We start from the raw sequence: 27,916 nt of genomic DNA on the forward strand, positions 1-27,916 counted from the left end.
CGGGGCGGGACGGGGCGGCGCGGGGCGGCTCCCCGGAGGGGAGCGGGGAAGGCGCGGCCGCCCCCTCCGGCTCCGGGCAGCGCGGGGCCGCGCGGGCGCCCCCGAGATGTTTAACCGGGCCGTGAGCCGGCTCAGCAGGAAGCGCCCGCCGTCAGGTAAGGGGGGTGGCGGCGGCCCCCCACGCGCGACCCCCGGGCCCGGCGGCAGCTGCTCCCGCCTGAGGAAGTGCCGCCGGCAGGGGAAGGGCTGCACTTCTCCGACCGAGCGTCGGGGAAGGAAAGCGCGGCCGAGCCCCCTCCCGGCGGCGGGGGGTGGTGAGCGGGGGGGCTGGCCGGGAGCGGGTCTCCCGCCCTTTCGGCGGCCCGGCGCCGCGCGGGGCTTCCTTACAGCCGGGCCGTCCGCCGGCCGGGGCACGCCGGCTGAGGGCAGCCGAGCCAGCCCGCGCCCGGCAGCGCTTGTTGCTCAAGTCCGTTACCTGGGCCGCGCCGGCTCCTCCGCCCGGCTCTCTGGTACCCGCGTCCAGCCGGGCTCAGCGGGGCTTCGACTCACTGCAGGGTGGTTCCCTTTGCTGTGGACCTGCCCCTTGACTTTCACATCGTGTCCGGCGTGGCGTGGTTTTGCCCGGGCTTGTGCCAGCGGCCGGGGCCGCCGGGGGGCTCTGGGGGCGGCCGCAGGGCAGAGGGGCTGCGTCGGCAGCGGGGTGAGGTGCAGCGACTGACCGCGCTCGGGGAGGAAGCGCGGTGCTTCCCACTCCAGCAGCTGCACGGAAGAGGGAACTGGATTCTGCTGGGGCTTATGCCTCGTCAGCCAAATTTTAATTGCGAACTGCTGCCTGTCGCTGTTATTGGTAGCGAGGCAATAGCCCAGAACATCAGAGCGGGATTGTTCAAGCTCTAAATCGACTTTGAAGAGTTTGCCTTTGGAGGGAGCGTCTTAAACTGGCATGGAAGTTACTAAGGCGTAATAAATGTGGGACTTCACGGTTCCCTCTGTAGACAGGCGTTGTAACGTGTTTGCGCTGTTACGGGGTATCTCATGGCGCGGTATCTCTGATGCTGTAAGTCTGTCGATTCAAAGAGGGTAATGTATATTATTGCTAAAACAATTGGGGTAAAAGTTGCAAACTCAGAATCCCAGAAAATAATAATACGTTCTATAATGTGCAGTAAGCAGTTACAGTCTTTCTAAGAAAAGCTAAATGTGGTGTTTGTCTAGAGTTGTTTGGGTTGTTTTTGTTTTTTTTTTTAAAGGATATATGTCTGGTGAACACTTCCAGAGATGCTACAAAAGCAGAACGTCCCTTTAGTTTCCTTCCTTATAGTTAAAAGTGGAATCCAGTAGCCATCTGTTGTTAGAGACGGTCAAAAGAGGATGTTGAGGCTCATGCTTTGAACAACCAAAGCGTGCGAAGGACAGCCCTTCTGTAGTGAAAAGGTCTAAAATTCAGCTGCTACTAGGAAAAAATTGTTGTGTGAGGATTCATCCAGTGGCGCTTGGATACATGGAAAGTAAGGGAATTTTCCCTTTTCAGCTGCCTACTTATGAAGTTTCCCACTGTTTCATAACCTTGGATTTATTAATTCCAGACTGGTGATTGTTGCTGGAGAGGCATTCTGGTGACCATAGGAAAAGATAAGGTATTCAGAGTACTTTTAAAGTAATAATAAAGGTTCACTGGCTCGCAGCTTTATGATCCAGGTGAAACAGGGGAAAATGCAGGTGGTGTGATCAGAAGTTCTGCAAGAAGAAATTGAGAAGGCTTTTCTTAACATTGTATATTAACATTTAAATATAGAATAAGGAATATGCTATTTACATGGTGCTTTTGTCACATCTACTGTTTGCGTGCCGGTTGTCTTCTGTTAAGGATTTCGCAAAAGGTGCGTGTGGGAAAGAGGCAGTTAGAAGAGGCGTTTAGGTAAGGGATGCATTCAGCGGGGTTCTGTGAAGTGTGTGAGTCTGCGCTGTTTGATGCGGTGCCACGCAGGCCGCTGTATCAACTGTATCAACAGTTTGAGAATGGCAGCAGCTTGGGAAACCGTTGCAGTGCATAGCCCTTCGGGAAGGCAGATGGATTAGCATGTCTAACTCAATTAGCTGTGTCTGAATCTCTAAAAGTTTGATGGGTTTCCACATTTTTTTTGTGCTTGTCGAAAGCAAGGGCCAGAACCATGAGTTTTGACCTGCAAAGTTTTATATTTTGATGCTATTGATGCTTTTGGTGGTTTCAGTCCAAGTTCCTGTTTGGAGGATGCAAATATTTGCCATTTTTGATACCATACTTCAACTGATAGTTACAGCGTTATTAGTGCTGCACTTACTGTTATATCTATCACTTATAAAGAGCCTTTATCTGCGGTCTAATGCGGCAGTACCATTGCGTGATGGGGGAAGGCAGCTTCTGTAAGATTATTCTCTAAAATAATGCTCCAGCTAAGGTAACTGCCTACTTGTTGGCTTAGTATAGGGTTCTTCTCTAAAATAATGGTGCTGTTAAAATAACCACTTAATCATTTACTGCATTTGTAGAAGCAGCTGGCCACTGCACATTGTGTAAGCGGTTGTGTTACGGTTATACACTCAGTGGAAAGTTCGCTTCAGCAGAGCTCCACAACTGTGCTCCACTGTGCATGCTTTGTTGGCTTTCTCTGCCTCTTGGTTTCTAACCCGTATAAAAGATAGCAAGCGCTCTCCTATCACAGTAAGAAATGTAGTTGGCACATTTATCATCTGTTGCACGTTCTGTGTGTTACTTTTACAGAAATATTGGTGGAAGAACTGCCATTTTGTAATATGCTTTTTGATGCACAAAATTATCTCCCAGTTTTCAGTAACAGCAAATGTCTGCCTTCCTCATTTAAATGATCATACTAGTGTGTACATTTTGGTTGTTAAACATTGGTATGGAGCTTGTTATTTCTAAGTGTATATTATGTAACTTTGTCACTAGATGATTTTAACAGGAGAAAGTTATCTTTATAAATAGCAAACAGAGATAAATAGGCTTCAGGAGGGTCATTCATGTAAGTACATTTATTGCAGTATTGCCTTCTAAAATAAATTGTTTCAGACTTTCATCAAATTGTACTTCAGTGAAAGTATCATTTTTAAGGTAATTTAGTAACGTGTTATGGGATATGGATTTGGGGATTAGTTTGAGTCATTTGTGGGGAAAACCTCTTTCCTATCTTTTAAGCTCTTAAAAAAATTCTAGAAGTCACACATCAAATCCGCTGAATGAAACCAGCACATGGAGTGAGAAGTTATGATCCTAATTGGGGGGGGTCACTTTTGTATTAGAAAAAATGTTTGTGATGGTATATTTAATAGGGTATAATAAAAATACCCAGCAGTTTTAATATCCTCATAAAATTTCAGGGTGTTTCCTACTGTCATGTATCACGTGCAGCCTATCTACATTTGTGCTGAAGGGGAACGTTAATGTTTTATGGTGGTTGCAAAGGAACACTGAATGTGGGGATTAATGATACTCAGCTTGGAGGGAGAGAGCTTGATCGGTGCCATGCCCAGCACACAGACCTGAGCCCTCCAGAGCTGTTGGCACATTCCCTGGCATGGCTTTGGCCCCTGCCAGCCGTGTTGCCCCAGGCACAGCAGGAAGGGTGGTACCAGCCAGGCGATGTCCCCAGCAGGCTGTTTGGATGCAGTTACTGTGTTTTTGGGGGACTGCTCAGGACAAGAGCTGTGCTGCGCTACCTGATGGCAGGATCCGAGAGTGTTCTCTGGCCTTTTGTGTTTATTATATACAGACAGTCTGAGGGTCTGCCTCCATCGCGACACTATGGCTGGTGTCCCCTGCCTCGGTGTGGACTGATGCTGGGTGCTGTAGCCTGGGCCGAGTTGGAATTGTGGCTGCTAGTGACACCCACGCTGGCTTGGCAGAGCTGCCCAGCACCTGCGCCATCCCATAGCTTCTGCTCTGGGGAGTTCACAGCTTGAGTAAGTGAGGCAAGGGCTAAATGAAAGGGTTGCATTGTATGAGCAATGGACAGGCAAGCCTCATCTCAGTGCCACAGTACTTTTTGGGTTGTGGGGAGCTGGTTAAGTGAGGAAACAAACTGAGTAATAGAGTCCTGTACAACAAGGCTCAGCAGAATGGACACTAGGAGGAAGTTGTGTAGGTCCTCCCTTCAAAACCAAATTTTTCTCTACTAAGGCTGCAGGAGGAGAAGGTAGGGAGAAAGAGAGCAGGGTCATAAGAGAGCGCAGGGTTTGGAGGGTAACAAGGAGGAGTGGGGGGAAAGTAAATGGTGGATGGACTTGGGTTGTGGTGGGTAGGCTGGAAGTGAGAGGAAGCTGGGGAGAATGGTGATCGGGGAGGATCAAGAATGGCCAGCAGTAAAATGAGAGACCAGTGAAAACAGCTGAGGGGAAGCAGATTGATGTGTCCTTGAGTGCGTGGAAGCACTTGTTCCAGCCTTTGGCTGCTCACCAGAAATTTTTTTTAGATTCTCATGGCACTGTGTCTGCCCTGTATTGCATTGGCTCATTGAAGTACATGCTTTTCAAAGTAATCATTAATGTCCACTTAAAATTTGGCTGGAAAAGAAACACTAGAAATAAAGCCTCACTCCCATATGTTCTGTGCTAAATCATATATTAAATAAGGGAATGGCCTGGTTCTTCAGGCCATTAGCAGCTGTACACACAGAGCTGCCATTCTGCTTGCAGGTGAGAGTGATCACAACAAGAGATTCAAGCTCCTCAGAGGTAATTGTGTTCTGCTCCAACATACTTGGTTATTCCCACTTAAATTTCACAGATTTTACTGAGATTAGATGCCCAGATACTTTGAGTCAGGTTCCTAAAATAAATTTTGCAAGCGATAGTCAAGAACCACATCCTTTTGCATGAGGGGAGGGGAAACTGAGGCACAGTTAACTCGCTGTACTCTTGCATCATGTATGAAGTCTGCAGTGGTGGTTTGGAGACAATTGTCAGGTTCCGAGTCTTGATCTTTAACTAGCAGGCTGTGTGTTTCTCATACAGAGCTGTAGGTATACTTGCTGCTTTGGAGACCAATCTGTCACAGTCCTTACCCAAATTGGCTATGATCTTGGGTCCTGAAAGGTTTTGTGCAGGCAGGGAGTCATGCATTCATTGTGTAAGAGATTTCAGGTTGGTGCTGTAACTGCATCATAGAGTGAGAGCAGGGCAGGCAAAGGAGTGACAGGATTTACACATGAAAAACATAGCCTGCAGTGACTGTTTGCTTGATCATTTTAGATGCATTCCTTTCTTTTACGTCTGTATTTACTTGGGGAATGAGTGTAGATCCCTCAGTATTAGGCAATGGGTGTGGAATCCACAGCTCCAGAAAGTTTACCTCTTTTCCAGCTTTGTAATTTCTCCTGTATAAAAAGCCCGCTCCTATCAAGGGAGAAGAGGAGATGTTCATTCATTTAAAACAGTGGTCCATCTCACTGTTGGAAAAACAGACAGACTCTACAGGTCCCTACCAACCAAAACTCAGTAGGCTTTGCTGTCGTGCCAATATTTTGTAGGGCTTTAACCTTAGCATTTATCATTCTAGCTACCAGCTGAAAAGGGTATCTGATAGTATAGCTCTGCATAGATAGTTTTTTGAGATACTTGCTGAGGTTTAGTTTCATGGTAGAGGAAGTGTTTTTTAACAGAGCTTACGCAGAAGTTACTAAGATCCATATTTCCAATACGTTGGTAGGGAGAAATGGAGGGCTTATAAAAATAAATAGAAGCTGTATTGATTACAGTAAGAGTTTTGTGCACCTTTCCAGTGTGTAGTGACCTGAAGTGGAGCTCTTAGCCTGAGTTCTCATGGCCTGCACTCCTGCTGTCTTCCCTGGGCATTTTGTGTGTGAGAGGAAAGGAGGCCAAGCGCTCCTTCTTCAGATCAGCAGTAAAATTCCTGGAGTCTTCACAAGTAATAGTTTTCTGATGGGTAGCCAGCAAACAATTTTTTTGGCATCACCATCCTTAGATGCAATGTACTTGTCCCTGGGATAGAAAAATTGTAAAATGTACACCATCTCTCCTATCTGTGAGAAGGCTGGCTGGCAGATAAGATGTGGGCACAGTCCAGTACACCTTATAAAAGCAGAATTTCAGTGGACTTGAAAACAAACAAGCGAACAGAAAAAACAGCCAAATACCACTTGCCCAATAGCAGGTCAACTCAGCTGGAATGAGGCTCCTCTGCCAGCTGTCTTTCCTCCCGTTAGACTGGGTTAACATACTGGACTTGTTCTCCTGCTAAACAAAGCATTATTTTTCTTTCTCTCTTTGCTTTTTCCCAACCTCCAGTGATGATTCTTTTCTTAAAAATAAATTTCATGTGTGTGACTGACCAGGATGTGCTTTATAGAAGCCAATGTTGTTGACAGTGCCAGAACAAAAGGCAAACGGTCCTTTTACTACACAGGCTGCAGTCATTGTGTTCCACATGCAAAAGGTGCTTGAACTCCTGTAAAACAGTGACAGTGCCTACTTACATGCTCATGAATTGTATAACTGCAAGGCATTTTTGCCTCCTTTCAGGCAAAGCAGAATTCAAATATGTGTGTGTGTTTATTTTCAGTTTAATGGTGTTTCCTTTAAAGAGAGCAGCTGTAATCCAAGGCTGCAGAGGGCGATGGGGAAGAAATGCATGTGACATTCATCACTTCTAATGAAGATGGCATTTTTTTCAATTTTTTCCAGAGATAAATGACAGCGAGGGTCACCCAAGCAGCAGCCACCAAACCTTGAAAGGAACCTCAAAATGGGCTACATCACTGGAGAACCTCCTCGAAGATCCAGAAGGAGTGAAACGATTTAGGGTTGCTATATTAACTATGGATATTTATATAAACTGAAATTAGGATTTAAAGCTGAATGAGTTTCAGCATAAGTGGTGCAGCTGTGCCAGTGCTGTAAGCACATAGGCACGCATCCTTCTAGATACGTAGCCTGAGCAGAGGAGGCAGAGTTGGAGCTGTGGCATTTGCTGAGTTTCTGAGGTAGTGCCTTTTGCCCACTGCCACGGCAGCTTGCTCTCGTAAGGCACATGGAAGACTTTTAGTTGCATCTTTCTACTCGGATCCATCAGCTATTGCAAGGATTAACAAGTTACTTTTGGATAAACTACAGTCCTTGAGCCACTGATCTCTCTTGCCAAGCATTATTTTTCACTGAGGACTGATCCTGCGCTCTTTATTCTCACGTTGTCCTTACTTAAGCAATGAGTTACCACTAACAGCTCCTGAGCCTGATAACTCTGTGTGGCTCTTATTCTCTGTTGCAGCAGCTGTACTGAAAAGAATTCCTTTTAAGTTTACTACAAGGTGTGGGCTTGTGCAGCTCAAAATGCAGGCTTGAGACTTAGTTAGGTGAGGGTGGTGAGCTGGTTTTTCAAGGCCTTCTTGCCATATTAGCTATAGGAATAGGAACTACCTACTTGAGTATGGTTCTGCCATACCAAGCACTGATAAAATGCCCTGGGATAAAATGGTTTCCTGCCAGACTGGTTTGAAAAGTGATGTAAACTAGAATTACAAAACACTGTGATGTAGAATTCGTGTTTAAAAAAAAAAAAAAAAAAAAAAAAAGTAATCTTGGTGCTATTTAATTCTTGGCATTACTTAATCTCTATTTTCTAATACTTGAAAGAGAAAACTGATGATCTCAGAGATAAATATTTCAGTCATTATGTTTTATAAAGAAATTCAATGTACATTTTTTCCCCATTTTAAAACATGCTTCACTTTTGGAGGAACGTGCATTGTTTAAACACTGTCTAGAGAATGCAAATATATCTTCTGCTTTAGTTTACTTAATTTATTGCCACTGATGATCGTGTTTAGAAACACTTTTATTTGTAGAGATTTTACTCATTAAAAAATCAGAAAGGTACTAGATGAGAATCTCAAGTGATCTGTGACTCTCTTTAAAATAGTTCATTATACTCACCTGCTAATGAATTCATATATATTTCCCTTTGAGTAATGACTGTAAAATTGCTTGAGTTATTTAAGGAAGACTGAAGAAACTCTTCTTGCTAGTTACTGATATGCTCTGAGATTAAATGTAGCTCATCATTCTCCTGGAATGTGCTTTCAAAGTGCTGAATATATGATCGTTCATTTGTGTCTTGGTAGTGTGCAGATGCACTAGTGCAGTGGTTCTGTTACACTGTATTGTGTAAACTCATACCATGGTAAAACTAGGCATAGGCAGCTTTAGTTCTAATAGCTATAGTACAAAGAGACAAAAACAATTGAGAAATTGGATCCTAACATTTGTTTGTTTGTTTTTCTTTTCCCTAGGAATTTTTAAAGAAAGAATTCAGTGAAGAAAACGTTTTGTTCTGGCTAGCATGTGAAGAATTTAAGAAAACACAGGGAAAAAAACAGGTATGTTTCCTGAATAAATTTTACTTGTCAACAAAGTTTGCATAGCAGAGCTGGAGCTATAACATTTCTGTTGCATAACATGCTTCATATGAGTGCAAATAAATATATTTGAAGAAATTGCACTGAAATCATGGTGGTTGAATTGTTTGGAAACAAAGCTGGTTCTATTTCAAATCGAAACAAAATGCTGAAATTGTCAAGTTTCCCATGTTTTGAAACTTTTTGTTGTTGCTTGGGAATAGCAAAAGGTTTAATTCAGTGATGTTGCATCATCTTGCTTGAAAATATAAAGACGTTTCATTCAGGACTTTTTTTAAAGCATAATGGCTATTACGTGAAAATATACACCATTATAATATTTTAGTGGAACATAAAAACAACAAACAGTGGAAACAAAATGTTTTACAATATCAAAATGGAAAGTTTTGCCTTGTCAAATTACAAGTCACAAACCAAAAGAAACTGAGAGTCCATTTAGACTTTTTTGTTTAAATATATATTCAAATTGATATATACCTGGAGAGTATTTTCATGGAAGCTGTATTTTTCTAGTAGAAAATATTCTATTGCAAATTTTTCAACCAGCCACCTCCAGTAAGTGTTTTCCACTGCTTGGATCTTGGTCTACATTTAGATCCACCAGGAACACAGGATCCACTTTCACATTTAGGCTTTGAAGCCTATAGAGTCAGGCCTAAAATACGTACCCTGTTTTGTTTGCTTGTTTCTGAAAAAGTTTTTGTGATTTTTTTTTTTTTTTTTTTTTTTTAGAAATTCCAAATTTATTTGATCTTTGAGACAAGGATTCTGTGAGCTTGAAATGAAGTAGTTTCAAAACTCCAACTGAGAATCACTGTCCTTGAGAGTCGGACTCCTAAATCCCATAAGCCCTTTTTTTGAAATCCCACGTTTACGCTTTTCACATGTTTGCAGCTCTTGTTGCCAAAGGGAGCATTTTAGAAGGCGATGGGCGCAAATGTACAGCCCCTTTTGCACTCTTCTGGCTAAAGTAAGCAGAGTACCATGAGGAGGTGAGGCTAGGAAAATGCCCTTTAAACCTACTTCAAATGGGACCATACGTGCTTTGAGTAACGTCAGAAACGTCAGGGAATAGGAATTAGGTGGGGGAACTGGGCTACTAGGGGTGTTATAAAGTACAGGTGTAAGAGAGCTGCGTCTGGACTGCAGGATTCCTCTCTTAAGGTCAGTCAAATATTGTCAGCTAAAACTGTTTCCCAGCAGATTTTCAACAAAAAAAATCCCTGGATTTTCAACAAAACATATTTTTGAGAGGGGAGTTTACTTTCTGTAAATATTCTCTATTTTGTACTGAAAAAGCATTCCCCTCAAAACAATTTGCTTGTTTCAGTTATGAACGTTTTTTGTTATTGATAAATCCATAAAAAATACAAAAAAATTATTTTTGCAGAAGAGGAAAATGCTCAATTTGACTGCACACTTTGTAATAATTTAGCACTATTTCAGTTTTGTGTATTTAGCCGCTTCCCTTCCTCGTTAAGGTCCACGTGTGCAGATAGTCTTCAGAAAAGAACAACTAATTGGGCTATTTTTCTGTAAGATGTAAGGCAGAAAGACAAATAAAGTAAATGAGATGCGATAAAAGAGGGAACTGTGCTAGATGCCACTATGATGGCAGCAGTATCAGTAGCTGGAGTGAGGCTGGGAGTGCTCCTCTCCCCTTGCCTGTAAGGGAGTGTTTCAACCGCAGCCCGTCTGGGTTGCACTGGAAGCCACGTCCTGTCTGGGCAAGCGTGGTACCGTCAGTGCCACTGACCTGGCTCTGCTTCAGCACAAGCTGCAGATCTCATTATTGTCAGTTTGTGACAAAGCGTTTCCTCTCTTTTGTCCCCAGATGTCCATACAGCATCTTGGCTGGTGCGTTCAGTATGCTGGGCTGGGGATCTAGGTATTCTTGATCTCCCTACTCCATTAAAAACATTTGCTTTCTGAGCTGGTGAAGCAGAGGTTAGGATAACAATCCGAATAGGATTAGGAAGAATAGGAAGAACCCTTTGCTTTGTACAGGGCAGATATTTTTTCTTTGTACATCATAGAGTGTCCTTGCCAAGAGTTATGTAGCTTTTTCTTGATACCCCTTGGACAGGTACCAAACTGCATTTTAAAATGGAAATGAAAGTGGAAAATCCTTCTGTGAGGTCCCACGTTTTGCAATGGGATAATAATCATATTTTCCCTTGCTAAATAATTTCCATCTTTTTTTGCTATTTTAGGATGGCACATGCCACTACAGGAAATGGTAAACTGATGTATAGAGATAGTAGCTTAGTGAATTCTTGAATGAATTGCCAAATGAATGGACAGAGACTTAACTAGGTTCCATTTAGCTTAATTATTCAGTACCAATCATTACACAGTACGGTCAATCTGGAGTCTAGTACTGCCAAAGCTATTATAGCTGGCTAGAATAAATGTGCTTTAGAATGATACAGACTTACAGCAAGGTTTTATAGCTACTGCTTATGGATGGCTTTGTTTAGATAATTTACAAAGCTAGAAAAAGCACTAAAACCAGAAATCTTGCCAGTGTTTATGATAGCATGAAGAATGAATTTGTCTTCTGAAAGTGACTCTTGCAGAAATCACTTCGTATCTATCTGAGGAAAGTATTCTAAAAACAACTTTTTACTTGTTTTATAATGTGCTTCTCATTAATACTGGTTTACCACAGAAACTGGCTCATAGACACTTAGACTTTTGGTCAGGTGAAGCTGATTTCAATTTAACCTGGATTGAATGGGATTTTTTTCCCTATTTTTAAAGTATAAGATAAACTTTTCATTACTTGACATGCGAGTGTTAGCGTGGGGTTTTTCTTGGTCGGTTTAAACTTGCACAAAGGTCACCACCTGGCCAGTGGATTACGTATCCATTGTGCCTAGTGTTATTGTCATCCCTTCTGTGTCAGCCCAGAGCAGGGTTTGGTTTTGTATAGGCTGCTATACCATTAGGGTGGTTGGCTCAGTAAATGTTCTGTCCTTCCCTCATGTCCTTTCTGGTCTTCGCAGGTGGATACAGGCTCGCTCTGCTCCTGCTTTGTTAGCTGCAAACTGTCTAACTGCATTAGTGCCATTCTAAGAAAATATCCTGGGCCTTTCCTCAAGACTTACTAAATTTGGTTCAGTCGTTACTCTAACCACAGTCACATGGGCTCTGCCTAGAAGCTGACTTATATCAAGCCAACACAGGCAGATCTTGCAAGATGCTGTGCAGATACATCTTCTCTGTCCCCTTCCTCTTGAATGTGAGCCACTATGCAGCCAGGATTGCTAGATCACGGGACCAGAGGGAGCGCTGGCAAGAAGAAGCCAGGCTCTTGACTGTTGTGTTGACACTAGGGTAGTGATGGGAACGCTTAGTCAGGAGAAGGCAGAAATGGAGTTCAGACCAGACTGCTCCGTGAGTTTGTGTTTGTTTTCCTGTTTGGGTGAGCTAATACAAAATGCATGCATGTTTCAGGGAGCAGGGGTGGTTTTCAGCATCTGCAGAGTGAGGCAGCAAGCAGACTACGTTACTGGTCTAGGCAGGTTTTAGATGGACTGGATTTAGCCTATCTTCTTGCAGCAGGAAAGCACAAACTCCTCCCCTCAGCTCAAGACACATCTCTGTAGTTTAAAAAAAAAAAAAAAAGGATATTCCTTTAAAATTGAAGTTAAAACAGAAATGTAATTTTTAGCAAAGATTGAGGAGTGAATTAGGTCAAGTCCACTTGTAGCAGTGAGCTCTGCTGCCACCCATATGGTCCTCATCTTAGGACACATTTAATTATTGAAATGGGAGTGGTGGGGATAAGTGAATAAAATTTAACTTTAAATATTTTATTGGAGTTAGTCATACACTGTTGCATTTGTGACTGTTAATGAAATAAACAACATGTCCATTGTGCTACTTCCCAAGGAAGTAAATGTTTCTTCTCTTGCAACTGAGCTTTAAAAATGAATTACAGCTTGTAATAAATGCTTCAAACAACAGGGAATCTTTTCAGCTATTGCTAAAACGCACCAAAATACCCGTGTCGAAGTTTTGTAGAGAACAATTTCACAACAAAGTATACCAATTCAAGAGTTTCTTCTGCCACTTCCCATGTGGAATGTGGCAATGGTTAAGCAGGACTGGGTAATGCTGCACAGCTGCTAACTGCTGGAGCCTGTTCTGATGAGCATCTGGGACTTCCATTCACCTCATTTGGGAACCACACATGCTTGAGAGCTGAATTTGACCTTAGGAAAGGAAGTGGGAAAGAATATTGTATCCACTTGAAATAGTGAGGGGGATTTCTGTAGACAGAACTTCATACTCCAAATGGGAATTTGACACGGATGCTGGAGCGAGTGCACAGATGTAGGTGAAAAGTGCCAGAAATCCTTTAATAACCACCTGTGAACAAGATCCCAGTTTAAGTGTTGTTTAAATTCCAGAGTAGAGTCCCTTGTGCTGAGGCATTAGTTTCAGGCTGACACAGAACAAAGAATGCCACCTGCTGAACGGGGAACATTGCTGTCTCCTCCACTTGAACCTGGCTCTCCCTGAATATTATTTGGGGGATGTATAAACATACTGGCAGCTTTAACTGTACTTTCTTTTCTGGCGCGGGGCGGGGGGGGGAAATTGTAGTTGAACTGATGCTCTACTACTGAAGCATAAACATAGCGTAACAGTTGTTCCATGTGCAGCAGAACCTGTAATATTTAGCTGTGCATTTCCATATTTCCCCATTACTATAAAGTCAGGTCTCCTGCGTCTCTCCAACGACCCCTTCTCCCTACCACAGCTCTTTCACTTCCTTTCTTTGTCATCCTTCCCCACAAAATCCAGAGATCCTCCCCATTTCACCAACCTCCCACACAATCCTCTCGTTCCCCACCACGTTCTTTAAACTTCCTCACAGTACTTCTAGTTTTGTGTTTCCCCTCAATCCTTCCTTTACTCTTTCTCTACAGTGCCCAGCTTGCTCCTGTGTTCCTTGGGCAAGCAGCACCTTGTGTTGTGGCTGACATGGAGCTATGTGTGCATTGCTTAGCCAGCAGCTAAGTACATGCTGGTAGTTCAAGTAGAGTAGATAATTTTTGAACATATACTGCAGCTTTTCCCTTGGAGCATGTGCTGCTTTTTCTCTCGCCAGTCTTTTCCATTGAGTCAGTAGGAGGATAATTATTTCTCAGTCCTTTGCCCCTCTCTTAAATATAGTTGAAATTGGACAGCCGGTTCAAAGGACCGCAGGTAGGACTGACAGTCAGTACAATCACTTATATTTGCTCATGTGATAATAGCTAAAGGTAAAGGTACCTAATACCTTAGGGTATTAACTTTACCAGTTAAAGCAGCCACCCCTCTGATCGATTGGATTAATTGCTCATTTAGAGCAGACATGGCTGACCCAGTTCTCCCTGATCTGTGAAACTGGAAAGATCGGAAACTGTTAAAAACACCTCATTGTGACCTAATGCACCTGACACATGATGTTCTACCCATCAGATGAGTAATCTGTTTTAAAAATGAATACTCCTGGAAAATGTGTGTCCCTTTCAGCAGTGAGAGAGTTAACTCTTTAGGCCTTGTGAATTGTCAAACACATGTAGCTTTTCTTCTAATTATCCCCAAATGTTGATTCTCAGCTGTAAAACATGAAAGAAACGCTGTGACTCCTTCATGGGCAAGGGTTTAAATGCTTCCTTCTTCAAGCCCACTTCCCATCAAAGACACAGCCGTTTAGTTGGTTCTGGTCTGGAGATGCGGTTGCTCATTAGATATACAATGGGGAACATGGACAAGTACCCGTGGCTCGTGATCGTACAGTGCCTGCTGCTGCATGGGCCTTGTTTTCAGTGTGCAGAATTCAGATTGCAGCAGGGAGGCTTGCCTCCTGCCTGGCTTGGTTCTCTTCTCCCCCACTGGCTTGCTCTTATCCGACCTTCTGGTCAAGGGGGAGCTTGCTTTGAATTTCAGAGGATTGTGACTGCTCGTTTACTGCTTTAAAGCTTGAAGATGGTAGGTGGGGTCAAAATGTTATCGCTGTTACTGATTTATCAAGAGAAGACCACTGAAACAAGATTGCTGAAATCGGGGCAAATGCTAACAAACTGCTTTATGCAAGTCACACCTACCCTTATTTATCAGCTTTCAGAGGCTCTTGAGAGTCTTATCTTTACCATTAGCCAAAAAAATACTTGTTCAGTTTTTTTAATCATGTAGCCAGTGTTGCACGTGAGCTGCCCTGAGGTAAAAACGTAGTTATGACAAAGCATGTAGCATGACAAGGTTATAAATCAGTAGCATGGATTATACACTAACTTTGCTTAGTTTTGCCTTGCAGTAAGAGTAAGTTTCCACAGTGCTTTTTCCCTCTGAGTTCCTTGTGCATGCTGGTTATCTGTCTTCTAAATAGTGAAGACAAAGTCGAGTTGATGATGCTGAGCAGTTTTACACTGGATTCTCAGATTCAAACATCACAACCTGCTGTTTAACCTACGTGCTGAATACTGGTAGCTTCCACTAATGTCAGTGCAGGAGTTGGCCTGCAGAGATGTTTTTCCTCCAGTACAAATGAATGTACACAAACAAGATAATCTATGTATATTTGTTTTGTTACTTGTTTTCTTTTTTAATTCAGACTATGTTTTGGTTTTAAGATGTGAACTTCAAGAAGTGATCCAGAGCAGTCTCCAATAAAACATTAACAAATACAGAGAATATTCCCACAGCAAATAATTATTTAAATAAATATGTCCTTTTGCAGATGCAAGAAAAAGCTAAAGAAATTTACATGACTTTCCTGTCCAGTAAAGCTTCCTCCCAAGTCAATGTTGAAGGGCAGTCCCGTTTGAATGAGACCATTTTGGAGACACCTCACCCTCTCATGTTTCAGAAGCTCCAGGACCAGGTAAAGTTATTTTCTTCAAGAACACAATTTCTTTAGTTTTTGTCTGCTTTTAATGGACTCTGCTTTCTAAGTACAAGCTAGTGTAGGAAAGTTGGGAATCTGCCTACTGCTACCTGTGGCATGGGTTGAATAGGTAGGCACAGAGCTGGGTTGCTTCCATATTGGCGATATTAATGCAGCCACTCTGAGGGTGGATGCAGCGTACCCCAGGTTCTTGGCCCCGTCTAACTAGGGCCAGTTAGTTAAGAGACTCAGTGCAACCATGCTAATTCCAGTTCAGGATTTTCCTGGAAAATTGGATGAAGTTTTCTCCTGAGTTCCTGTGCCGGTAGCTTAAGAATCACCCAGCTGACTAACTTTGTGCCTACGTTTTCCTGTGTATTCACTTGCACTGAGTCATTGCTGATGTTTGTTTCCGTAGTTGCCACTGGTTTCCTTGAGAGCTCAAGATTCTTCACTTTGCTTTGTTTTGGTATTTATATTGATATGAATATAATGCAATTTCCTGAAAAGCCTCCTCTTCTGTAACACTTAAAAGAAGAGTTTGTATCTGCTTTGCCTTCTCCTATAGATCTTGGGAGGTCTGGTAGAAATTAGGTGACATTTTACAGGCGTGTCTTTTGGTGGTAAATTTTCTTGATATTTGGCTTATTTTAAAGCATAAGTTATGAAGTGAGTCATTCTTATCTGCAGCTTTCCAGCACTTGCAGTCTGTACTATTTTTAATTTCTGTACCATCCTCAGGACTACCTGTATTTTCCATTTGACTCTTTTCTTTTGTGGAGAAACAGCACACTGATTTAAATAGCGTTTTCAACCCATTTCACATCAGGTACTGAATATGTTAGTTGGGCACTGGCTGGGTCAACTGAAGTGATCTGAGGAGCAAAGGCTCTGCTGTCTTTCAGGCAGGTTCCGAGTCATTAGCAGTGGAAATGTCTGAAACTCAGTTTTCACGTGAAGAAGCAAAGTTTTTCATGGAAGAACTTCTGACTTGGGGGAAGGGAAGGAAAATGTTCTGTTAAATCTAAGCACTGCAGTTCAGAGTGAGTGATTATGAGAAAGAAGCTGGAGAGACTACTGGAATTAAAATGTTTTGCAGTTTTACAAATGAGCGTGCACATGAACAGCCAGGGATTAGTAACACCTGAACTGGAAACGTGCTAGACCAGTGGTAGAGGAATCCTACTGGTGTGGGAAGAAAGTCTGTGAACTTTAAAAACCAAATGCAGAGCATTTATGGGTTGTTGCAGGTTTCCACTGCTTGAAGCTTCTGTTTATTGCTGTTAGATAATAGTTCAGGAAGAATTATGATCTCCTCTAGTTTTCAATCCTTATAAAGTTATGAAGAGCGGTATAATTTGTTCTCTAAAGAACAGTGTTAACTACTGCTGGCACTGTGTGTCTGAAGTATAAAAAGGCAGAGCCTGAAAGCCACAGTCTGGTCTACAACATTACTGGTAATGAGCACTTAGTTCTCCAGAGACCTGCTGATTTAAATGGGGCTAGTTGTGGTTCTGTGCTCATGGGATGGCCTTAAACAAATAGCTTGGAGGCAGTTGTTCATGCTGAATGAAGTGGTGTTAGAGTGGTTCACAGAAATCTGTAGATTTCAAAATACTTACAGGGTAAATGTTCCGGCTCCACGGAGGCAATGAGGAGGGGAGGGAAAAAGAGAATTTTGCTTTTGCATGTGATTATAAAATCTGTCTGTTCTGTGCATTTGGCTGACCAGACTCCAGAAGATTTTGATCTTACAGTGCTCTTTCTCTCTGGGAGATGCTTTAAATGATACCAGGAACAAGAGGGGTCTAAGTTCTTAACAGTGACTTATGACATTTTAACAGGCAATGTCTTCCTTACAATTTTTTTTCCCTTGAGCTAGTTAGATAAATTTAATTATATTGTAGATAGCCAATGCCAGGAAGTGTAATTTGACTTTGCTTAACTGCATTGATTTGGGTCTACATTGAGAGGGTGTTCTGGGATTTTTAGTCTTCCAATATGTAGCTTATAAAGCAAGATTTCCACTGTTTTAAACATGAACTTAAATATTTAAATACGTAAACAAACAGTGGTTAGTAAAACGCTTCATGTAATTTATTTGCAAGGGGAGTATTTCAGCAAACACACAGACAAGAACAGTCAAGTTTTGTGTGTTTGTCTTTGTCCAGGTTCCTTGAGGATATGAAATGAAAAAGCAGTTTGAGGGGTCTGGGGTTTTTTTTTTTTTTCCTCCTAACAACAAACAGTTGTATTACCCGGTTGTACTATCAGTTAGAAATGAGTCCCATAAAGGTAAAGCTCTAGTTTTCCTCTTGGAAATTTAGTTACTCTGAGTACCATAAAATGTAATCGGTCATGAAGCGTGACTCAGAGAGGCTCCGCCAGTGAAATAATAGGCAGAGGGTGATGCAGGCTTTGGTTTTGCCTCAATTATAGTTTTGAGGTTTACTTTTTTCCTTCCCCTGTGTTTCAAGACCAAGCAAAATATAGTCCTGACCTTGACACCTGAACAGATTCCAGGCTCATCTCCCAAGCTCTTTTGTTTTCAGAAAACACCAAATGAGTTCTAGCTTTTTTTGTCTGAAATGGGTATAAATAGAAGAGAAAGCAGTCGTGTTGAGGGACAGGCCTAAACTCCAGCCCTGGGGGAGAAAAGCCACACTCAATGCTGACTTCATGCTTCCATGCTGGCTGTATACTGGCTGTGGGAAGAAGGGCGGGTCTTGGGCTAGTGAAAAGCCTGATGGCACAAGTTTAATCCATCACCAGTCTTAAACCACATTTTAAACTGGCAAATTACATCATGGCCACCATGTGCCAGATGAGCTTTTTGTGGCAGGTACTTGCAATATTTCTGATCTGGCCTGTGACCCATCTTGGTATTTGTCTATGTAGTAATCTAAAAAGGATAGGAGGATTGGTGTAAGTTTAAGAAATATTGGTTAAACCAGTTGTTTCAGTCTAGATTCAGTTTGCGATTTCAGCATTTGTGTAAATTATTTAGAGGCTTTTCTTAATTATCCAGTGCGCTGCATGTATAATGAGCTATTCTATAACGTTCAAGAGTAACTGCAGTCAGAAAGGTGCCTAAAAGGAATCTCTTTTTCTTCAGTTCTGCTTCATCCCTGTGAATATCTTCCTACTACCCTGCCAGAAAGACACCCTTGCTAGGTTTTCTGCTGGTGGCTCTGCAGAGCTAAGGCTGCTGTGGGAGGGGAGCAGGTAATGTCCTGGCTTGTCCACATGTGCAGTTACCTGATCACCAGCTGTAAAATCCTACCTTGTGACCATGGCATGTGACCCCCCCACTTTTCAGTATTAGGTTTTCAAAGTTGGCTATTGTGAAAACCATAATCTGATTCTTAAATTAATACGGACATTATTGCAAAACAGTGACTGTGGAACCTACAATATCGTTTGCTACATGTGGCCCCTTTTGAGAGTTTGAAGTGTATTATAATGTCATGATTTTTAGTAATGCTTTAGTACTAGCAGAACAAAAATACATTAGAATTCATATATTGTCCTTCTCATTTAAAATCTAGTTTTACTTAGGTCATTGTTTTTGTGGTTTTTTTCCCTCCTACCAGATATTCAATCTCATGAAATATGACAGCTACAGCCGCTTCCTAAAGTCAGACATATTCCTAAATCATAAGAAGTCTGAGGAGCAAGAGGAGAATTCACCAGAGGCTCAGACTGCAGCGAAAAGAGCATCAAGAATTTACAACACATGATACAATGAATCTCTTCAGGAGAGGCAATACAATAACTAAATTACACTCAGGAACAGTCTAGGTTTATAGGAGTTGCATTTAGGGCTTGAAAAGCTCAAAACCTTTTTAGGAGATACTTTCTTAATTGCTTGAACGACTAATTGTTTTTGCATGATAGCTAATAACCAAGCACCCATGGAAAGACTGTTTCCTAGCTAAAAGGCTGAGGTATTCCTCCATAGCATGAATTGCATTTCACATGTTACAAGTTAAAATGCTTTCAATTTTTGTATTTTCTTTTGTGAGGCATCATGATGATGAGAAATGGGAGAGAGTGTGGTTGTTTTTTTATTTTTGCCTTGTAAATTTTATTTGTGACCAGCTTTTACATCCTGAATTGCTGGGAGTACTATTGCAGAGTACATTCCACATTACTTTGTGGATGAGTCATTCATAGCAAACCTACTCATGAAGGGACAGCATCTTTCAGGGTTAAGCTCAATAGAATCCAATCCCTTCCTATGTAACTTTGTTCTTTCAAGGTGATACCTGTCTTGCTTTGCCTTTATTGTTGAATCAAAATGCTTCTCTAGTCATGATTTTCATTTCTGTATTTCTTAAATTTCCCCCATATTTTTTCAGTAGACAATCACCTTCTTCAGAGGATGGAATAACCTGTATTCCCTTGGGAACAAAAGCTCTGAGATAGAATCTCTGAAGAACTTCTAACAGCCATTAGGAAACCTGACAGTTAATATCCCACTCGGGGCACACTGATTTCAGCAAAGCTTGACCGGGGCATGTCGTGCATGTCAGCATAACATCAGTGTCAGATGCCGGTATTGGAAAGCATCTGGTCTCTCCTAGGTCTCCTGAGCAGTCCTGCTCTGTGCAGCAAGAATACTTTGGCAAAGGACCAACCAACAAAGCCTGGCTTTGTTTTACTGAAATCTTTCAACTAAAATCACCCTGCCTAATTTTGTTTGCCCCGGAGAAGTATTTCAGGGTTTCCTAATCGTAACTTTCGATAGCTGTAATGGAACAGGGGATTGACATTGTGGTTTAGCCATTCTCACATCAAGCTTGAAAGGAAGAGGGATTTATTTCTGCCCAGAGCAATCAAAGATGAAATGTCAGGGTGGTAAAGGAAGACACTCCCAGTGAGCCTTCCATATCGGCCTGGGACTGTCTCAGTGCTGAAAAGCACATTTTGGCGTACAATTTTTCATGTGTTCATATATTTTTGAATTAATTCACTGCAGTGTTAGTAAATTGCAGTTTAAGTTGGGAAAGCATATTAGCTACATGCTCTATTTACAAGCTTCGCAGTGTGTAGCCTAGCTGTTTCACATTCATTATTTACTCTTTCATTTTTTGCACTGCTTTTCTTGAACTTTTGTTTATGTGCTGGCTAATGTAAATGCACAGGTAGCTTTTGATCATTTTATAGTTCTTTTTTGTTGGAAAGGCCAGATATGTTTTATACATTACTGTCACTATCGATGTTTTAAAACTAAGTCTAGATTGTAATTTTTGAGGATGCAAACTCATTGGTAGACTTGATTATTTCTTTTAACTCTGAGCCACTCTTGCAGGTAATGTGTAAAGAAAATTGTTTCCATGGGCTCTTCCCTAGTTAGATGTAAGAGCAGGAATGGGAGTTCTGATTCTTCCACCAGAGCTAAATGGCCTGTTCATTTTTAGGAAATCAAAGAAAAGGTCAGTGCCTCTGTATGCATGTTTTAAGATGTAATTCTTATGCACTGAGTTAGTTTTCCTTTTATGCTCTCAAAGGAATTAATGGTGAAGTCACAATCTTGTTTCAGGCACTTTCAGTGGTATTTGACCTCATGTTCAGTGTTTTGCTGAATAGGAACAAAGTAAGCACGTGCATGAATCCTTTTGTTGTGATGGGGCCTAGGAAATGGGACCATCCAGTTCTGGACTTGCCAGCTGTTTGTAATCTCAGGATTACCTCTTTTGAAAATTCACTGTAATAACGAACTCTTAACACCTGCCACAGCAGAGGATGGAACTTCTGATACCATTGAAGTCCTTGGGAGTGGGCTGCTTAAACACAATTAGGAGTTGGGATTTGTCTCTTCCCAGTTATTGCAGCAGAAGTCTTAGTGATAAAGAAAAATGCAGGATGGGGACCTTCATGGGAAAAACGCAGAATGAGCTCTTACCACATTCATCACATGGATGCACAGTAGATTCATTTTTAATCATATTGATTTTAAAAATGCATGAGTAAGGGAGAAGAGTCTTTGACTATCGTGTTTTAAAATAATAATAAAAAATAAAACCAGAAGCTGTAAGGACAATGGTAGGGCATTAAAGAGAGAAAATACTTGTTTGTAGCTGCTTATAAACAACACTTTCCTTGGCAATACGCTCCCTATCAGGTACTGTATTATTTGCTTGTTAAGAGCAAATGCCCCATAGGAGAAGACACAAAGGTGCTTTACACTACTACCAACCAAAAGTTACTCAAGTGGAAACATATTTTTTAGCAGCATCTCAATGCCTATGATGTTTATTTCAATACCTGTGATGTTTCTAAGATAACGCACCTAAATCCACAGAATTCTTACTCTTTGAATTGCTCTTTTGCCTCAGCAGTAAAAAGTTCATTGCCCCATTGGCTGTCTTATTTGTGGTGTCTGGATTTGGTTTGTGTTTTTGGAAGAAAACCGACAACTAGACTTGCAAGGTGCAGAAATCAAAGTTTTTTTTCTATCTTATCTATTAGATTAGCTGTATTTTCCAGTAAAAGAGCACTCAAAGTAAAACCATGCAAGCAGATGGCTGTAATTGCAGCATGTATATATGTGGAGAAGGTTATTTTGCTTCTGTTGATATTATCACTGATCAAACTTTGTGAAATATATGACATTTTCTCTATGTGGCGTAGACAAATCACTCAGAAAAAGAACTGAGTTTCCCTATAAGTAAATCCTGCATTCCAGGAACAACTGTAAACGTTGCATCGAACCTCAGGCCGTTAAGTGGGTACTCGGGTACTCAAAGTTGCTTTATGTAGAGATTAAAGATAGGATCTACTCCTTTTCATACAACTTACACTGAAGGTATGAGCACAAAAAGCAAGCAAGAGAAGTTTCATGCCTGATTGCATGCCTTAACCTCTACCCTATTGTGTGTTTCTCAGCTAAAAATTAAAATATTCTACAAATACACCAAATCTGTGTGCTGACGGTTGTTTTATGTTTTGAACACAGTTGGGGCCAAGATCACTTCATATCCCATAGTTATCCCGTTTTCTGCTTTCAGTCCCTGTTACCACAGTTGCTTACATTCTGTCATAGTATGTTTCTCTCTTGGAAGATGGAATGACACGGTGGGTTTCACTTCTGAGTGAGCCGTTGTCTGAACAAATTGCGGAAAGTCACTTGAACAGCAGAAGATGCTTCTTGCACCTTCATCATCTCCTCCCATTTCTTTGTTCCTGTTGCATTTCTTCCATTGCGCTTGCTTCAAGTTGTTAACCCATTGGTGTGGAGAAGAAGGGTTTGAAAAACCATAGGGAGAGAGAGAAAAAGGTTTGGATAACAGTTCGGAATGTGCTTATATTTTTACTGAAGATTCAGATTTATTTAAGTGGTTAACATTTGCATCTGGGTTAAAAACTAGTTAGGTCTATGATGCAGAGAGAGGTCCCAAATCGTTCTATGATTCTATGACTGTGGTTCAAAGCTGAAAAGGGATATATTCCCCCTTTTATAAATGGTTTATAACTTTTTTCATCCTAAAACAGAGCAAGTCTTACAAAGTCACCCAGTTTTGCCAAATGTCTGCCCCCTGACATGCCAGAACAACTGTTTACGTGATGGGGTTCATCTCCCTGTCCCAGAGGCAGTCCCTCTTGTTTTAAACCCAACGCAGCTAATGTCCAAGGGCTTCAAGGGCTCTTTTGGCAGAGCCACAGTTAGAAGCAAGCTACGAGGCATCCTTTATCCAAAGCATCTGTGTCGCTTCTCTGTGTCGCCATACGAGCGCTGGGCAGCCGCTGCGTGACTTCTGATCACTCTGATTTAGGAGCTTTACTGTAATTAAGTGAAAGATGCTTTTCGTCAGTGCTATTATATCTCGGCTGATCAGTGTGGCAAATCCATTTCAGTCAGGAGTTCAAAAGCAGCCGATACTAAGGGGCTTGGGATGGTGGGGGAAGAAATAGGAAAAGGCATTTTACAGAATGTGGTCGCTTGCTGGATAAATGAAATGATAGCCAAATTTAACAGCACCCTCTCCCGGTTCTTGGCAGAATAACATGGAGGGATATTGATCTTAGAGTAAGGCTGCGAATCCAGGAAGGTCACAGCTGCTTCTTTTCTCAAACGCAGTGGACTTAGTGAACTTTCTATAAGCAATAAATGTAGCTAAGTTAAAATGCTATGCTAAAACACTAAATGGCCCTGTTTTTCATTAAAGGCAGTTGGTGGTGTTTTGACCAAAGCTTAATCAAAACGTGAGGGGATCGCTGTGTATAAGAAAACTGATTAAAATTGCTTTGAAAGCTGGCATTGTAGAGCAGATCATGCTCTCGACCTCCTGAGCATACTTTGTGCTACAAAACAACTTCAGAAAAGGGCCAGCAGTTGTCCCTTCCCCCAGCACTGTTCCTGCCTTGGGCTGTGCTCATTTGAATCACTCAAAGACAGGACATTTCCTAAAGGAAACAGTGACCGGCATGCTGAGTATTGTAGCCCGGGCACGGGGCACAGATGCAGTTACACGCTTGTTTCTGCCGTACTTTTCTATTGCTTTGGCTTTTCCAGAGGTACCGTACCCGAAAGTCAAAAACATTGCCTGTCTCTGTTCCTGTGTTACTCTTTGGCCTTGTAAAGCTTGTTTCACTTCACACACAAACGTACAAGACAAAAAAAAAGGAGGTTGGCTGAGAAAAGCAGTGCTGCATGGGTAGGGACAGGGAAGGAGGAGCGTCACCCACTGTTTCATGTCTCGGGGAAAACACTGAAATTGCCATCAATGGGATGTCCTGATCCTGGGTGATAAATGCTCGCGGGCTTTTCATTTGCTTTGCAATATAGATTTCCAGCAGCATCTGGCTGTTTGTTTCCTTACCGGAGCACGGCTGCAGCAGCCCCTCAGTGCGTGTTTTCGTGAAGGAATCCCAGGTTTGTCTGTGAGCTGTTCTGCCTGGCCGGACCCCTCAGCCCAGGGGGAATCGTGGTGGTCGGCAGGGCTGCGACAGAACGACGTGCCAGCGTGCAGTTCAGCTGGCAGGAGCAGAGCTAAAGTTGTATCAGCCTTGACAAATGTGGTTTCCGTTTTCATCAGGCCTATCTCAGCTGCCCATGGGATATGACTGCTCGTGAGCATTTGATTAGATAGATTTCAAGTGTTTTTCCATGCCATTAATAAAAAGAGGCGGGAACTTGAAATATTTGAAGGAGTTATGCTAACAGTTGCAGCGCTAAAGCTCTCACTAAAGTGTTACAAAAAATGTGCTAACTTAAGAGGTAAGTTAAAACCTTTCAGGTTCTTTTTCAAGCTACAGTCCAGAGGAACAGCCTAACATAAATTTGTCTCAGTTCCTGTTCTGTATTTACTGACTTCACAATTTTTCCATGGTTTGAACACTAGGTTTAAACATTCTTTCACATCCGCAGTACATACAACATAAAAATGTCCTTTTTACATACCTGAAATGCTACAGAGATGGACCAGGCAGCAAAGAGTATAAAGGACGAGTTTGATGCCCCTCTTTTAGTCTGCCAAGAGACACTGAATGATGTGAAACCCCAAAAATCGAAGGACGAAAGGCAGCACTGCTGTGGATATCACTGAGACCGAGTACCTCAGTACAAGACCAAATTGCAGGGGCAGAGTTTTGGCGTTTCCCGCAGGAGCAACTCACTCCCGAAATGAATGGGAAATCCGTTTCTGCTGCTTTTCTTGCACTGTTCTGTTAGCCACTATTAAAAAACAGGATTCTCAACATCCTGACCAGGCTACTTGGCAAATCCACAGGCCTAGAGAAGACCTCTTGGATTAAAATGACAATCTACCATGTAATGAAGATAGTCGGGCTCACAGAACACCTCCGACTGCTGCTCAGTCCACATCTTTGACACCATTTCTCATTAAGGAAGTATGAAATTACCAAGTTTTTTTTAGAGCAAAGCTTTCATCCTGAAGCCAGAAAAGTACGAGCTGTGTGTTTCATCCTTTCATCCCTTTTCCCCACCCACTTCCTTTTCTACTGCAGAGAAATAAGTGAACTCTTTGTGATCTCTGCTTTCGGAAGGTTTCATCTCCCAAGCTGCTTAATGGATTATCAGTGGCATCCCAGCTAACAGATGGCTAGAAGTGACAGCAGTGCTGCAAAGAATTAAGTAAATTATTTCCATCTCGGGATTGGTCTCGTTCACTACGTTATGTAGCTTTTAAGCGTTTTCCATCCACTCGAATGAATATTTGTGTATCGTTTATGGAACATGAACAAAATCTCTCTGAACCAAAATTTCCAACCTCAAGGCGACTTGTTATTTTTGGAGTCATCATTAGGTCTTGGGCAGAGACTTAAGGGAAATCTTATCCTCTGTAGTTGGGCCAATAACACTGTAAACTTAAAGATGAACTGTCTTTTTCTGAGCTCAAGATTAGGCAATGAACCAACCTCTCACTAAGCCACTAGCAGCAGTCAGAAAAACTACTGAGCGTGGCAATTTTTTTGTAATTGTTTGTGTTTGTTATTTTGACTCTTCGCTCTGGTTTGCTAAAAAATCCCTTTCATGTGCAAGTGTGGAATGTTCTTCTGTGAGAAGAGAGCTGCCAAAACCTGAATCAGTCTTTTTTTCTTCTTTCATTTTCCACCCCATTTCAGAAGAGAGGCTACAAGCTAGAAAAACAGAACTTGGAAATTATGATTTTTTTCAGGGCTCAGCATTTTCAAAGAGGGATGCCCAAGGATGCGACAGACCCCCAGCAGGGTGGGGTGGGGGCGGTCGGAAAGGGAAAGCCGCACAGCTGAGTGCTGCCAAGAGTAGCTGTGTTCAAGGTTACGCTGTTGAGGTTCAGCTGTCCTTGCGTACACAACTGCTGTTCGAGCAAAGCTCTCAAACTGGATAGGAAAAGCAGGGGGGGAATCGGTCTATATGCAAAAAAGCCTTGATAATCTGCTAAATAAAATTGAGATAGCCAAAGCAGCAACCAAAGTGATGTAAATTAAGAAAATGGGCGTTAGTCTGCATTCAGACTAGTTTTGGTTTTGGTCCCGTTTGAAATGACTGCAGGGGGATCAAGGCTGTTAGAGCAGGGTAGCTGTAGCTACACTGAGAAAACCATTATTCACTTCACCATCGTTTCTTAATTTGCCTATGGATGAGTTCAGCTGGGAACTAAGGTCTCCAAAAGTATGACATGGGTATGTCCTGCCAACTTTTAATTTTACTTATCTGGCAGCAATCTCAGATTAAGCAGCATCTTGCTTCAAAGCACGTCTTGCTTCACCAGGTTGGGAGATTTATGAGCATCTGGACTCCAGCAGAACGAAGCACCCACTTGCAAGAGGATGTGCAGTCCTCACACCCACCCTCTGTTCATTCTCTGTGGTCTTCACCCTACTCCTTCACCCCTCCAATTTTGTGTAGGCATAACCCACATAGAGATTATTACTTTTTTTCCCCCTTCAAAGCTTATAAATACAGTATGTAGCGGTGGTTGTAACTCTGGAGGGCTGATGGATCATGAGCCCTCCTAGCTACCCTATACAATTGCCATTTTTCATCACAGGAAAAATGCAGTGATGGGAAAATGAAGTAATTGTTACTGAGCTTTTCAAAAAAAGGAAAATCATGGCTCATAGTAATGTGAGCATTACTGTATTCCACTGAAAAGTATGTTAACTTGTTACAAGATATAACCTGTTTCACAACATCTTCCATGACTTTTTTTTCCTAACACTTAGGTGTATTACATGGTTCTGGTGCATTCATGCATTCATGCATCTCTGCGATAGCCGGCAGCGGGGATTTTGCTAGCCATCCCCAGGCTTGCAGAACAGGCACATGGCAACGTGGAGCATGAACAGGGGCACATAGGAGAAAGTTACCATACCCTTTACCAGGGTATGACCATTTTTTCTATTTGGCAATACATAGAAGCCATATAGAAAACTTGGTTTTACAAAACAGTCCTTGCTCTTCAGAGATCTGTAAGCAGTTAAAGGGCAGGTGGGTCACATCACACCCTCAAATATAAAGGATACCCCCACATACTATAGTTGCTTGTCCAGCTCCCTTAGCTCATCAAATACATTTGGTTCAAGCTGGGCAGCACTGAACCTCAGTCAACCCTGAGACAAATCACTGCGAGGGAGGGAGGGTACCCAGCGGAGCTGCTGTCCGAGCCTGCTCCTCTCAAACACAGGCACTGTTAAACAGGACTCTGGTCGACCTCCAGCTTCCCATCGCAGCACAAGAGGAACACTGTCTTATGAAGCGGAAGATACTGGTCAGAGCTTCAACAGCGCGGGAGGCTTCGCAGGAAGCGTGTGAATCATTGCTTGTGCTGGTGAGCTCCTCGGGAATTGTGGCACTGAGGACGGGGCAGGCACTTGGGGCTTGTAAAGTGACTGTCGCCTTGAGAAGAGAGCTTCTTTAAAAATAAAGAGAAGCTTTTGCTTGTGGGTATTTCTTTGGGTTTGTTTTATTTTTTGCCAACGAGACTAGAAACTAAGGCTTCGGTCTATTCCTGTTGTAGCTGTACTGATATAGATGGAGCTACGGCAAAAGTACATTTGGCTGTACCTTGCAGCAAATCATTTATGGGAGCCTGGGCATGCCGCAGGTTGGCGTTGCCACGGCTAAATTTGCTAAGTATGCTTTCCAAATGCATGT

General features: G+C 42.2%; 2 protein-coding genes across 5 annotated transcripts in view; one reads left to right on the forward strand and one right to left on the reverse strand.

Moving 5' to 3' along the window:
* The window catches only part of GRK5 (G protein-coupled receptor kinase 5), a 348,710-nt gene that overhangs the window by 131,520 nt on the left and 189,274 nt on the right, over positions 1 to 27,916 (reverse strand). The window lies entirely within an intron of this gene.
* Positions 17 to 27,659, forward strand: RGS10 (regulator of G protein signaling 10). Of its 2 annotated transcripts, none has more exons than XM_075504441.1 (5): positions 17 to 155; positions 6,700 to 6,818; positions 8,304 to 8,390; positions 15,166 to 15,309; positions 27,461 to 27,659. In XM_075504441.1, exons 1-5 carry the CDS (start codon positions 107 to 109, stop codon positions 27,572 to 27,574), a joined length of 513 nt encoding a protein of 170 aa, XP_075360556.1. In that variant the 5' UTR covers positions 17 to 106; the 3' UTR covers positions 27,575 to 27,659. The 2 variants fall into 2 exon arrangements, with proteins under 2 accessions (XP_075360556.1, XP_075360555.1); XM_075504440.1 differs by lacking the exon at positions 27,461 to 27,659 and adding an exon at positions 18,906 to 22,245.

This window comes from Mycteria americana, chromosome 6 (genome assembly GCF_035582795.1).
Source record: "Mycteria americana isolate JAX WOST 10 ecotype Jacksonville Zoo and Gardens chromosome 6, USCA_MyAme_1.0, whole genome shotgun sequence".
Taxonomy (NCBI): Eukaryota; Metazoa; Chordata; class Aves; order Ciconiiformes; family Ciconiidae; genus Mycteria; species Mycteria americana.

Coding starts and splice junctions, on each gene's coding strand:
- RGS10 (XM_075504440.1), top strand. CDS start 107: ATGTTTAACCGGGCCGTGAGCCGGCTCAGCAGGAAGCGCCCGCCGTCA. Junction 8,391..15,165: donor AAACACAGGGAAAAAAACAG/GTATGTTTCCTG, acceptor GTCCTTTTGCAG/ATGCAAGAAAAAGCTAAAGA. Junction 15,310..18,905: donor TTCAGAAGCTCCAGGACCAG/GTAAAGTTATTT, acceptor CCCTCCTACCAG/ATATTCAATCTCATGAAATA.